This window comes from Euprymna scolopes, chromosome 22 (assembly GCF_053919585.1).
Source record: "Euprymna scolopes isolate OS-2025 chromosome 22, ASM5391958v1, whole genome shotgun sequence".
Lineage (NCBI taxonomy): Eukaryota > Metazoa > Mollusca > Cephalopoda > Sepiida > Sepiolidae > Euprymna > Euprymna scolopes.
Genome location: NC_136503.1, coordinates 44,525,352 through 44,540,227, shown reverse-complemented (window position 1 = coordinate 44,540,227; position 14,876 = coordinate 44,525,352). Strand labels below are relative to the sequence as shown.

The window sequence follows — 14,876 nt, the reverse complement described above, 5'->3', positions numbered from 1 at the left end:
AAGTACAAAAAAGACCTGCATTTCTCATGTATGAGATTTAAATCAAGGCTTGTTGTCTTTCTGGCTTTGGCTTGAAGTTAGTCAGGTGTATTTTAATCTAGTTCAACATTTTACATGTTTTCTTTACACTACTAACGCTGTATCGTAATATTTCGCGCTTGATAGTAGTTTAGACAAGGTTTCCAGAAAGCTATCTATATTGTATTTACTTCACATAATCCATGCATTTTCCATAATCTGATATATATATATATATATATATATATATATATATATATATATATATATATATATATATATATATATATATATAGAGAGAGAGAGAGAGAGAGAGAGAGAGAGAGAGAGAAAGACGTCATCCAGAGGAAGTCTTGCAATAAAGACAAAATATTGATGAACACATAACTTGGTTTGTTCCTTTTTATCTCTCTATCTCGTTGGAATATTATTTTCATTATTTTCATCACACACACACACACACACACACACACACACACACACACACAGATACATACATACATACATACATATATATACATTGCATATATATACATATATATATACGTGTGTGCGTGTATAAATTCAACCGTCTTTTTTATTATTTAGCATTGTTTTTTTTTTCTCTTCATATTCGACCTATTAATACAGCATATTTAACATGACAGCGCTCAAGTTAGAGAAGGTGCTCAACACGTGTGTAACTACATCAACAATAAAAAAGTTTATAGACAGATGGAAACGGGTTATGGAGATATTATATTATTATTTTTATTTATTGTTATTCCAAATTGATAATTTCACAGCTGATGTTGACAATTGTTTTGCTATAGTTTGAAAATATCGTCTTTGGTCCAGAATGGCTGGGAACAACCAAGAACAATAAATTTCCACTGGAGTTCATTGGAGACACCATATGGAACCGTAAAAGATGGATTGGGGGCAGTGGCGTAGCTAGACCTTTTGCCGCCCGGGGCGGTAGTAAAATTTGCCCCCCCCCCCCGGCATTTGGGTGCCCGGAAAATTCGTCCATGGAAAATTCGTCCATTTTTTGCTAGGTAGGAAAACTGGTCCATTATTATAAAGTTAACATTTATTCTGTAGTTGCTTGATTTTCATACCTTGCGAAAATTAGTTCTACGGTATCTAATTTTCCTAAATTCAATTAAATTAAAATATGAAAACTGATTTTTAATATTTTTTATTCGTTTGAGATTTTATCTGTTTTCCTTTTGTTTTAAGTAGATGGTGGGGGTTGCCCTGGGTGATTTTGTCCGATCCCCCAGCTAGCAATTGTAAAGTTTACAAGGAGTTATAAAAAGTATGCTACAAAAACAAACGTTTGATACTTTCAAAGTCTTAGCCTCATGAATTGGACAGTAATAAAATTAATGAATTCAAACTTTCGCATTTAATGTTATTTCCTCTTTGATGTCGGTGTATATACACCCAAATATCCAACTTTCTTTTCGCACCTATTCGATAAAAATTTATATGAAAGTTTCCCTTTAAGTATGAATTTGTTAACATTTTTTTCGATTTTCCCCTTTTACCATCTCAAAATGCCGCCCCCATGCCGCCCCCCCCCCGACGCTCAGAAAATAGGGACACATTTTTTCTGATTCCGATACCCCCCAAAATTCCGATTTTTTACAACCTTTTTAGTATAAAATTTCATATTTTGTGTTAGCTTTTGTTTATTTTTATTTATTTATTCTACTTTCTATTTTTACTCTGTCAAAATGCCGCCCCCTGACATATGCCGCTCGCAAAATAGGGACACCTTTTTGCGATTCCAATAACTACAAAAGTTCCCATTTTTTACAACCTTTTCGATATAAAATTTCAGATTTTTTGTTAGCATTTTTTTCGATTTTCCCCTTTTACCATCTCAAAATGCCACCCCCATGCCGCCCCCCCTGACGCTCAGAAAATAGGGACACATTTTTTCTGATTCCGATACTCCCTAAAATTCCGATTTTTTACAACCTTTTTGGTATAAAATTTCATATTTTTTGTTAACTTTTGTTTATTTTTATTTATTTTTTCTACTTTCTATTTTTACCCTCTCAAAATGCTGCCTCCCTCAGGTGTGCCGCCCAGGGCGGCCCGCCCCCTCCGCCCCCCCCCCCCTAGCTACGCCAGTAATTGGGGGATATACGACGAACATGAAGTCCTTTAATCCAAATACATGGACTATAAATCTGTGGTCTTCATGACTAAGCGTCATGTTGATATTTGTTGAGGCTGGTCAAGAATAGTGATTTTCCTTAAGAAGGCACAAGTTAGGCTGGAAAATAAACATGGTAGGGGGTACACATAATGGAGGACAATGTCTGCATTATGAATATTACAAGACATGAATTATTGGAAAAAACAGGCACATGATTGACTTGTTCCATTGGAAACTATACCTGAAATCTTGAAAGACAAATAATGATGTATCGATCGGCATGACATTAGAGATTAGCTGACTTTTCAATACTCATGCAGTATAAGAGCCATGTTATTGTCGGATACGTCTGAGCAGAAAATCGGAAAATACTGGAAGGCGCCAAACGAAAGTTCTGTGATTTTTTTTTTTTTTTTTTTTGCACAAACGCTGACCAATTTTTTCAATGAAAAAGTACATTATTTCTATCAGTACAAAGCTAATTCAATGAAAAAAATTAATTGAAAAATGAAAACAATTTCAATGAAAATTCAATTAAAAATGAAGAAAATATTCTTAAATATTTATTGGACATTTTTTATGAAACTTTTACGAAATTAAAGTTCAAACCAAGAAAAGAAAACATTCATTATAAGGTAAGTTTTATAAATAAATATTTATTTTTTGAATAACAAACAACTAATAGCAAGCAAATATTTTTTTTAAATTTTTTATAGTATTTTTTGTTCAAATTAAGATAAATATTCAGATTTTTTTTTAAAATAATAAACCAATAATAACAAATAAATATTTTCTTTGTTTTTTTTTTTTTGGAGTAGGGTTGCGGCGTTTAGCATTCTGGCATCTCTCATTGTTTTCTGTAAACCGCTCGGACAATTCTGACGATGCACGATCTTTATACTGCATGAGTACCGACTTTACATATTTCTATATCTGAGTTTTTTTGTTTTTTTTTATTATTATTTTTAGAGTTTCATGATTATTCAAGAAACATAAATATTAGATATATTTGAAAACATTAAAAATGATTTTTTGATGCTTTTTGCTACATTTTTTATTTATAAGTGGTGTTCCCTGGTGTTTGGGTGACAGTAAGTCTACCCGAATTTCCAAAACCATCTGTCACTTTTGATAGCTATTGCAAATCATCTTGCATTATTGTGACAGCCCTTTATCATTGATTTCTCACTCATAATAATCGTTGGTTTTCTGTGGAATTTAGGCAGCAATAAGCCTCTTCAAGATTGTTGTACTCTGCACCCTTCCAGTTTAGGTCCAAATGATGCTCTTGTCTCCTCAGTCTATCCCTCCTCCTTCATTCTTCATCATTTTGTGTAGTACCACACATAGATTATGCCACTACATGTACGCATTTTTTTTTTTTTTTTTTTTTTGTAGAAGGAGGGTATCAGATTATGGGATTTCTGTCAGTTTCAGTTCTTTTGGATTCATGTATTCTTCTTCTTCTTCTTCTTCTTCTTATTATTATTATTATTACTATTATTATTATTATTATTATTATTATTTACTCACTAGGATAGTCATAGTAGCCATCATCAATGATTGCTCTTTGAGAAAACATGAGGTGTTCTCTGAAGTCTTAGTGCCAGATTTCCAGTACTCTGCACCTCTTCTGTTAACCTTTGTGAAAGAATTTTAGTTTTTATTACTCACTGGGAGTTTTCACACAGGCTATCATCAAAGAATTCTCTTAGAAAATCGTACTCACTAGGAGTTATCATGCAGGCCATCATTAGAGATTATTCACTGGCAACAACCAGTAGTGTCCTTGAAGTATGGGGGACAAATCTCCCCAGATTTCCATAATGCACCACCTCTTTTGATAACCTTTACAAATGACTTTGTATTATTGCAACAGCCACTTGCCACTGACTTCTCGCTGACAACGACTATTGGTCGTCACTAGAATTTAGGTGTCAGTAAGCCTCTCCAAAGTCCCAGTCCTTTTTGCATGGAGGTCTCGTTAATGCTTTCCCCAATCAGTCTTTCCATCCTCCTTGACCCTTTATGACAATTTGCTGTGGAACCAATTGATGCTGACACCACAACAACCACCACTACTATTCTAATAATAATAATAATAATAATAATAATAATAATAATAATAATAATAATAATAATAATAAAAGTATCGACTTATTGATCAAGTTACATAAGATCGTTCAGTTCCATTCACATTTTTTTTTTAAGTTTGGTGCCATTGTTCAGTGCATTGCTTACCTAAATTCTAAAACTTCCGTCCTTATGTAATGGTTATTTTGTTGAGCGTACACATGATCCATCTGGAATATAAAACAAATAATTGTGATGAGTTTGTGCTAATTATACATAAAATGCAGGAACAGAGAGAAACATAGAAATGATATAGGCACCGAAAGCATTTTCAGTTGGAAGGAATTAGTTTAGCACGATAGCTTATCTTACGTCACACAAAAGCCATTAAAATATCAACATCTATTTATATTGACTTTTGAATTTGTATTACAATGTCACGATAACATATATTGGGTGGGTTTCTAACAGCATTTTGTATAATTTTTTAATTTTAACTCAATTTTCCAAGATTCACGTATTTAACAGTCAGCTCGCCGCTTTTTGTCTTGCTCACATATATCAATAAATACTGTATGATTTTCGAACCGATTAAACGTTTAAAAGTGAGTAAAACTACTAAAACATTTTTCAGATAGGTAGAACAGTAACTCGTCTTGCCTTTGATAGCATTTACTTGTTATATTTCTTTAATTTTCGACCACTTTTTCGTACCTCTGTGGATTGTAATACAAACCTTGACTTTTTATAAAAGAAGAGATTAAATTATTAAATATAATGCTAAATACACTGCTAAATTTAATAGAAGCATGAATCACTATTTTTATACAGAATTACTAAAAAGTGAAATGAGGATAAATTTTTTATGTTAACAAAACAGTATTACAAAATGAATTTTTAAATATTGCTAAGACATGATTAATGTTGTTATAAGAGTGCTGCAAACTTTAAATTGAAAGCCATGTTTAATTTTAGAAGAGTTTCCGATGGGTAGCTAATCTGTATAAGTCCTGAGATGAAAAACATACCTTTCAGTGCGTAGCTAATCTGTATAAGTCTTGAACTGTAAAAGTTTGCAGACAAAGAGCAAAGATTCCTTTTTGTGTGGACACAATATTTATGTGTGGTAATTTTAAAATATCTAGTATATTTTATTGGGTGATTCCGGTTTCTGATTGGTTGCCAGCATAGCATGGTTCCATTTGATTGGTCAGTTCCTATCACCAGCGTTTATAAGTAGAACCTTCCAATTTTCTTTAATCATACCCCCATTATATAAAAAATATTGCAGCAGAAACACAATTGGTCCTTATATAAAAACTGATTTATATTCCAAAATTTTAATTCTGCAGACAAAGTAGCTATAAATTTAGGCTAAAACTACTTTATTACCAAAGTTATTTAACATATAAAGCTATCTTGTCGGATTTTCAGAGTCACACTCTAAGAACAGCCGGCCTGACAGCGATACTTGGTTTGGACTATCCTTTTTTTTCTTTCGTTTTTCCCTCCACTGTATTATTGGCATAAATGTAGTTTATTTCACTTCGGTTCTTTTTCTGAAAATACTTATTCAGACTAAAAAAATTGTTAGAGTGAAGACATTTTCTCTTATTCATCTGAATAGATTAAAAACAAAGTTGTTATACTCAGTCCTCTTACTTGAGTTCTTCAAATATATACATATATATATACATATATATATATGTATATATATATATATATATATATATATATATATATATATATATATATATATATATATATATATATACAGGTTGTCCACAAAGTCTGACTACAGTATGTAGCCAGACTTTGTGGGCACCGTGTAGATTATGTAGCCAGACTTTATGGGCACCCTGTATATATATATATATATATATATATATACCATTTTATCTGCTTAGTTACACATGTTTCGATTACTGAATCGCAGAAAAAAAGAGAATTAGAAAAAGCACAAAAAACTCCAATCAGAGAATAGCAGTAGCAGCAGTTAAATTTAAAAACATTGATAGGTGATAAGGAGCGAGGGGGAGGTTTAAATATTAAACCAAACACAAGCAGGAAGAGAAAGAGAGAGAGGGGAGAGAGAGAGAAAGGGTGAAAAGAAGGACGTGAGATAGGTAAAATGTTGAGGCAGAAGTAGAGAGAGAAAGAAAGAGATAAGAAATAAAAAAGAAAGAGAGGGATAAGCAGGTAATTTAGCAGCATTAAATTGTGACATTAAGTTATGGAGATAAATATATCGGCAGAGGGAGAGTGGGTAGGCGTTGAATACGTGTCATGGAGAGTTTGAAACATATTCTAAAATAGTAAGTGTGTTCATATTTTCCCCCAAAATATTAACAATCTAAACTTTTTAAATGACTAAGTAAGTAAAAAGTACACGCAAAGTACACTTTAGCATAATTTTTTTTATTAAATTAAAAATCATTTTTTAAATTATTATTTTTTTTTATGAAACTTTCCTTCTATTCAATTTATGTGTTAACCATATGGGACATATCAGATCTGACTTTAATAATCAATAAGATCAGAATACAATTTTTCTGTTCTAGGGGCCACCATCCCTGGACTTAGCAACACCAACATAATGAAGAAAAAAAAGAAAAAAAAATTTACAACGTTTTCTTCTATGACTAGAGTGGATGCTACCGAAAATTTCAGAAATAAAAAACTTTTTTTAAAAAACTTTTTTTAATGATTTTTCATTTGATAAAAAATTATACAGTATAACTCAGTTTTCTAAAATTTACAAATTTAACTTAAGTAATGGTTTTAAAGAATCTGACTAACTACTTCTATATGCGTTAACACGTTTTTAACATATATTGCATCGTCTACACCTGAGGACACTATGTTAAACTATAAACGTGCTAAAGTAATTGTCATTGGTTGATTGTAATGACAGATAAAACATGCATTTTGATTGGCTATTCTTTTGTCCAAAGCTATGTTTAATTTTCTATGTGCATTTACTTACGAGATGCCTTCAAACATTTTTCCCATGAGTACTTTTATTGATAGTACACACATGAAAATCTAGTCCCCTTCAAAGTAATCTCCTCTGGCTGCAATGTGTAGCAGCTGACACTTGCTACAATCACAGACAGGAGCTACTTCTCACGACTCGAGATTTGAAATCCGTTTTCTCCCTGGCTTGTCCAATCACAAGCCGGCTCTCTATCACATGACAAAGTATATAAAAGGCGAAATCTGAAACTCTCTACCCTCTTTCGGCCTGGTCCTGCTGGGCAGCACACATTAGCCTAAAAATGCACTTGTACCATTCCAACAACTTCTGGAAATCCCCAGCTCTTGTGTGAGCGTGTCAATGACCTTCGTCACAGTCTCTTTCATCTCCTCAATTGCCTCATAACGACAGCATTTAAGGTTTTCCTTGAGCTTATGGAATAACCAAAAATCACAGGGAGCAAGGTCTGGACCATAGGAAGAGGGAGGAACTGTCTTGATACCCATCTTGGTCAAATAGTTTGTGACAAGGATAGAGTTGTGGACTGCAGCCTTGAGACAAACTTCACAGAAATCTTCTGCATCTTCAGTTCCTCACAAATAATTGTGAAACAGTTCCCACACTGACATCAAACTGTGCACTTATTGTCTCTATAGACACAAGATGGTCCTTATCCATGAAAATATATTTGGCCAATCAACTTTGGTGTTCTGACTTCCTTACTCTTCCCACACCTGTCATCATCCCCCACAGAGTCCCTGTCTTCCTTGAATCTCTTATGTCATTCAAAAACTGATGCTCGATTCATGCAAGATGGTCTTATTTTTATTAGAAGAAAGCAGAATTTTATTGCGTATCGTTCTTCTGAAGTGTCCTCATGTCTAGATTGCATTTTTGAAATTTACCAGCTGTGACAATCAGACTTTAGTAGGGTGTATTCCAATTCCTGCTGTAGCTGTTCATTTGAGCCTAAAATCATTAAAAAATGGTCAGTTATCTCAAAAGATGTATAGCGATAACATACTGAATTTTCAAGAGTCTATGACAATTTTAACTGCCTGTATAAAAAAGTCTGGCAGTATATGGAAGTCACCTTGTAATTTTGACCTCAATTACTAATTCAAGCATTAACATATCACACCTGAATGCTAAAAGGGTATATCTTGTAATATTATATAAATCGTTCCGCAAATAGTATTTTCTCTACCTCCTATTTTAAAGAGCTTGAAATTGAACGCTCTTAGAATTAGCAAATAGTTTGCAGAATTGAGAGAATATCGCTGTTTTGTAGATGAGATTTAGAGTTTGTTGTATGAAGGAAAGGGTGGTTGAGTAGATCTCCATCTTTCTGATCTTGCTAGATATGGAGAAAACAGATTATCAAGTTTGGTTGTAAAGAAAAACTTCTCCAGCTAGCACCTAAATCAATTTTATTTATATAGCTTCAGTAACATAGCGAATATGTTCCAGTGAAAGTTATGAAAATAGGATTACAGAATACGTTAGATTAGTGTAACAGAGCGCTTATGAGCGTGTGTGAAAATATCAGCAGGAGTTGTAGGATAGCTGGCTTGCAAAGATATTAGCAGCAGTAGTCAAAAAAGCATATATGCAAATTAGAAAGTATGTGCAGGCTTGCATGAGAAGAAAAAGAAAAAAGGACAGCACATGGTCAGAGAGAAACAAAGTCCGCATTGGAGAAGATGGACATGCAAAGTCGAAGGCAAGACATGGCTGGCTAATGCGAGCATGAGGTCGGGAGGAGAGGAAAAAACGTTAACTGGGTGAGATGGACGTGTGGTACCCGCGGTGTTAGCAAGAAACTTTTAAGCTGGTGTCAAGACCGCAGGGTTTTGTTAATCTCATGGCATATGAAATGAACAGTTAGAAAAAACAAGAATCAGGCATTGTTTGGAAAGTAATGGTAATAAATGCCTTTTGCTGAAATAGAAAAAACTGTTGACCCAGATTTTTATCATTTCTTTCCTTTGTTTGTTTGTTCCTGAGATGTTGCATCAGGATTTTTCATCTCATCCAGCCAAGTCAAGACTGGAAACGAGAAAAGAAACAAAACATTGATGTTTCAACTCTGACTGTTTGTAAAAGGCACAATAAGGTTTGGGCAGAAACATAAGTTGTCTTTCCCACACAAACAGTGTTTTTATCGAAAAATAGATAGTAATTATGTAACTGCTAGACGTTCAACAATGAAATATTTGCTTTTGTTGGCTTTATAATTTTTGTACTACTAGTCATTATTTTATGGATAGCTAGCGATGAATTGTGGATTTTCCATGGGTATTCATGCATAATTGAACAAAGGAAATTTTGATGATAGGTTTTAATTCAACATAAACGTTTCCATAGTCGATGGTATCCATTAGATCAGTGATCTCCAAAGTATAGCCTGTGAGTCAGATCTTGCCCGCCAAAATCTTTAATCACGCCTGTGAAGCTCTTATGGAAAATGTATTCAGAAAAAATTTTTTTCAATCAAAATGTGTGAAAATAGTGTGGTGTCTTTTTTTTTTTTTTTCTGTTTAGAAAACGATTAGAAGAATGAAGTTTTGGAGAACGGGTTTCACTAAAAAGCAAAGCTAATGAGCAAAGCAGCATAAAACACGTTCAGGCCCATGTAGCTCTAAAAAGTCAGCAATATGGCCTTCTGTTTGAAAACTTTGGAGACCCCTGCATTAGATCAATGAGGTTCCCCACAAACAAAACAAAAAAGAACAGCAGTAGAAAGAACAAACACATCTCCACATACCCAATTAAAAGAATCAAGAGCGAACGTCAGTTTGTTATTCTGCCATGTAACCCCAAACAAAGCACATTGTCACCAAGACCTAAGGAGGTTCTGTGAATTAGGAGCTAGATTTATAGGGATATCCTAAGTCGGAGGTTATGCAACAAGATGTTTGTTCATATTACATTTAAATTTCTGTATGCTGTCACAGTTGGGGAAACAAGGAGCAGAAAAGGAATTCGAAAAAGAAATGGTTTGTGGAAAATAGCGATTAAAGTAGAAAGCTTTCTGGCATCTGCAGATTTCTGCAGTGAAGGGGTGGGATATTGCTGCTTAACAGATTGGTCAGTCGTAAATGTTAGGAAGTCAGAAAAATCTTACCGCTTGTATGAAACGTCTTGCAGTTGAGTTGAACAACTCTGATGATCGGTTTCGAAGATTGGTGTTCCAGCGTTCCAGAAGAGAGAGCTGACACACAAAGGCGGTCATGTCTGAATGAAAAAGAAAAAAACATTTGAGGGGAATACCAACGGCATTTCACTTAAAAACATTTCCATTTTTGTCCATTTTTATTGTGATTGGCACAAAATCATTTTCAGCACGTTAGCAGTTGAAAGGAACGTTTTTAGCGTGATGTTATATCAGAAATCTCACAAAGACACTAAAGCCACTAAAAATCCAAATATATTTGAAAGTTTCTTCTCCTAGAATATATATTTGTGTTTATTTAATAAAGTTAATTTAATGAAAGCACAAATAATTATTTTACACAGAATTTCTACAAAAGAGAAATGTAGAAAATTTTCACAAAATAACAAGCAATGTTTTCCATTAAGAAAACGTATTTTTACAATATTTAATAATTATCTATATCTATCTATATATAAAACTGAATGTCTGTCTATGTGTGTGTTTGTGCGATGTTTGTTACCTATAGAAAGAAAGATTAGAGAGCTGTGATGTGGTCCCTGGCCTAGGTGAGGCCATTTTGAACAATATTGTCTTTGGATATGCCAAGAACCACACCAACAATTAATATAAACTGTATGTAAAAGTTATGTTATAGCGAAGGAAGAAAATGAAGGATTTATATATATGCACATGCATATAGTAATCCGAATATTTATTTATTTATTTAACATCAATATTTTCTTGTCAGCAACATTCCAATCATAGTGCTTTAGAAGTTTCAACCGGAACTAGCTCCTATTCTTACAAAGCTGTTCAATCGTTGCTTAAAGGAGAAATGCTTCCCCAACATCTAGGAAAACCTTGTCAGAGTAACAAGTATTTAAAACTACTGGAGATCAGTTTTCTGCATCTCAGTACTGGCCAATCAATTTCCTGTACACATGAGTAAGTTGTTTGAATTTGTGATAAATCAACAAGTTATCGACCATCCAAGGAAAAAAAATCTACTTAAATCTACTTAAACAATATAAGTCCTGAAAGATTATTGCTGATGTGCTGACTGTAATATCACACACGATAAGTGAATCTCTTGATAGAGGTTTCGTTTCTAGAGCAATAGCTCTTGACATATCAAAAGCATTTGATAGGGGTTGACACAAGTGTTTGGTTCCTAAGATAGCTAACTTTAGAATATCTGGACATATCTTTTCAACCAACAAATCCTTTTTCTCCAGCAGATTTTATGACATGATTACTAGAGAAAAATAGTTGATTGGTAGAAATTTCAAGCATATCATATCACTTCCGGCATGCCTATGTTCATTTGTTTATATTTACACAGATGACACAATAAACTATGGCACACTTTGAAGAGCATTAATGATCAAGATCTCTTTATTTTTCACTCTTCCAACCTGACACATGTTATGCAATGGGGGAAAAAGGTAGTTGATTACTTTCAGTACATTTAAAATTTAAAACCAAGTTTCTCTCCTTTCATCGTTAACGCTCGAATCCTCACTTTGCCCCGATTGAAATTAATAGCTCTTGTCTTGAGGAAGCCCTGCTTTGATAAGCTTCCAGACCTCAATTTGAAGTTTTACATCAAATCTTTTGCTTAGGTTGCTGGAAAAATGGTTGTATGATTTTACCCTTCCAGAAAGTATCTTACTCCTGACGCAATCCTCTACCTGTATAAGTGTCGGATGTTTATTATATTAACCAAAATCGTGCCACTTTTTCTTTGCTTTATCAGCAATGCATTAGTGTCATTCATCACTTTCTTGCAACCAACATAGTATGTATAACTATCAACCGATGTTAATTTTAAGGGTGCACATTCAATACCAGGTTATGGGAAAATTTCTAAACAAATGATGATGCTAACAACTAAAGACGTGAAGGACTTATTTCTTTGAATTATTAATTAAAAATGTTTATCTGTCGACATTTGAAAAATCAATTATATTCGTTCAATCACTACACAAAGAATAAATTGACAGAACCCTAAATAAAAATTAAAAAAAACAAAACATCATGTTATATTTTATTAACGTTATTAATTCAATAATGATATAAATACTCACTTTTTCTGTCATTAATTTGTGTAAACTTCGATTCTGAAAAAGAAATGAAATATATAAATGTTATATGTCACTAGCAAGCTGCTCGGCGTTGCCCGGTGGTAAAATATGTTTAAATATTAAATTTTTATTCATGCAGATTTCGTAATTATTGTTACAGGGCCAATTCTCCATCGATTATTATATTATACCTAATATATAATAGAGATTTCAAAAGTAAAAAAAAAAATAAAAATAAACTTAGGGACCATCAACTGGAATAGAAATCAAACCATATAACTTTCCAATCTATATCCGTTAGAGTGTGACCTAAATCCATACATATACAAAAACTGCAAAAAATAATGTTGTTTAAACCTATAACTTTTAATTAGCGCATGTGCAGGAAAAAACAAATATAGTCAATTTATGCCAGGTCAAGGTCAATGTTTTTTCTTCAATTCTCACTCCTTAGCAGCTGTTTTACCGGCTAAAAACCAAATCAAAAGTGTACTACAGGTCCAAATACCCTATATATATCAAATTTCAACATTGTAGACGAAATATTCAGAGAGGTGTTTGGTAAAGACTTTTTGCATACACATGAACAAAGTCACTTTTATATATTTTTATATATACTTTTTATATATTTCAGTGTGCTAGAACGTTTTTCTCCTAAATACTACGCAATAATGCAGACTGTAGAAACTATGCATAAATAAAAGTCAGTGAAATTAAATTCATCATCTAATAGGAAACCATAAAAAAATGAATAAATAATTAATTAATGCTTGTTTTTTAAAGGAATATACAAACTAGTTAACCTTCATATAGTCGTTCGCGTATTCATGACTGATTATATTAAAATTGTTTTAATAAGTTTTAAATAGAAATATAGGCCTTTATATATTAGTGTCAGAGGGAGAAAAACCTTAACTTTATAGAAGATAGATAGATAGATAGATAGATAGATGATAAAGAACAAAGAAAATGAATTAAATCAGTGTAGTAATATGATGTTCATAGTTTTGGTACTATTTCTTATTGTGTAATATTTCAAACAGACACTGCAGAGTGCCAGTTCCCTAGATTCAACTTGCTTTTAAAGGAAAAATTAAATAATAAATTCATATTATATACTAGCAGACTTGGGTCCCGGAGTTGGCCATGAAATTGAGGAAACCGAAAATCAATAATCCCTAGAAATAAATTTAGCTGAAAGGATAATAAAGATTCATTTCACTCAAAATGCTAAGCCTTTAACCCGGATATAAAAATTTGCAAATTTGACTTATTTACTTGACTGCAGTGTGTGTTTCAATTTCAATATATAATTTTTTAAAAAAGAATAAAATTGCTGATATGTATGAATATACAGAAATGCATTATAGTGGAATTGAATTCTATAACAAAAGAAATTTTGGAAGTGGAAGAGATACTCACTAATTTTTTTTTAGGCACAGTGTGTTTGAGGTGGGGGCTTTGTTTCAAATTTAAAATTTTAGCAAATGAACTGTCTTGTCTAAGACATATCTGATTGGTTAATTACTAATCTTGATATTCCCTCCAAAAAATTCCAACAGAGACCAAACAACCAGTACACCTCTGAATGTTCTGCTGCTATTACTCACAGAAATCACTTCTTCAATTGCTTTCAATGAAATACAGGTACTGAAACTAAAGCCGCATTTAAAACTGCATGCAACAATTGCAAGCAAAATTATTATAAAAAACACGAAAGAAGGTGCTTACACAAAAAGAGACAAGGCAACAGATCGATTCTTTAAATATGTCCTTTTAAGCAAAGACAATATTATTTACTTAATTGTAAAAAATTGTCGAAAATAGTAATATATTTAATAATTATGAAAGATGAAACTGATTGTATCCTTCCACTCTGGATTTTCACGGTTGCCAAACAGACATTACATGTAATATTTGTAAAGCACTTTAATATTTATAATTAATTATAAATATCTCTGAAAAATACATATGTTGCTGAAATATGTTTAATTATTCCTCTAGTTCTAAATAAAGATCCAATAATCTAACACCATCAATAGCACGATTTTGTTTTAATGAAAATAGAAATGAAAAGAAAAATACAAATGTCTAAGACCTAAAAAAAAAAAAAAAAAAGTATGAAGGGCATTCAATAAGTATTGCCCCTGACCAACTTCTCATAATAATAGAGCAATGAAACTTGGTAAAGTTATCAGTCGTTTTCTACATAAGAAGCACTCAGAGTTATGCATTTCTCCCATTATTTAATGTGGCTCTGGAAACCTTTTTTGTAGAACATCCAAGGTTGGTTTTCAAACCATGACATGATTTCCGAAATCGAGGCTGCATCATCTGGAAACGCTTTCCTTTCAAAAACAACTTTATGGCTAGGAAGATGTGAAAGTCAGAGAATTCAAGGTCAGAAGAGTAGGA

General features: G+C 32.7%; 1 protein-coding gene across 2 annotated transcripts in view; it reads right to left on the bottom strand.

The window, feature by feature from the left end:
- LOC145243388 (uncharacterized) overlaps positions 1 to 14,876 on the bottom strand; it is a 99,393-nt gene that overhangs the window by 71,569 nt on the left and 12,948 nt on the right. For both annotated transcript variants that reach the window (XM_080106226.1, XM_080106225.1), the window contains exons 3-5: positions 12,465 to 12,497; positions 10,348 to 10,457; positions 4,412 to 4,473 (exon numbers count right to left, since the gene is read on the bottom strand). In XM_080106226.1, the coding sequence (XP_079962352.1) occupies positions 4,412 to 4,473; positions 10,348 to 10,457; positions 12,465 to 12,497 (205 nt within the window). The remainder of the gene's footprint in view (positions 1 to 4,411; positions 4,474 to 10,347; positions 10,458 to 12,464; positions 12,498 to 14,876) is intronic.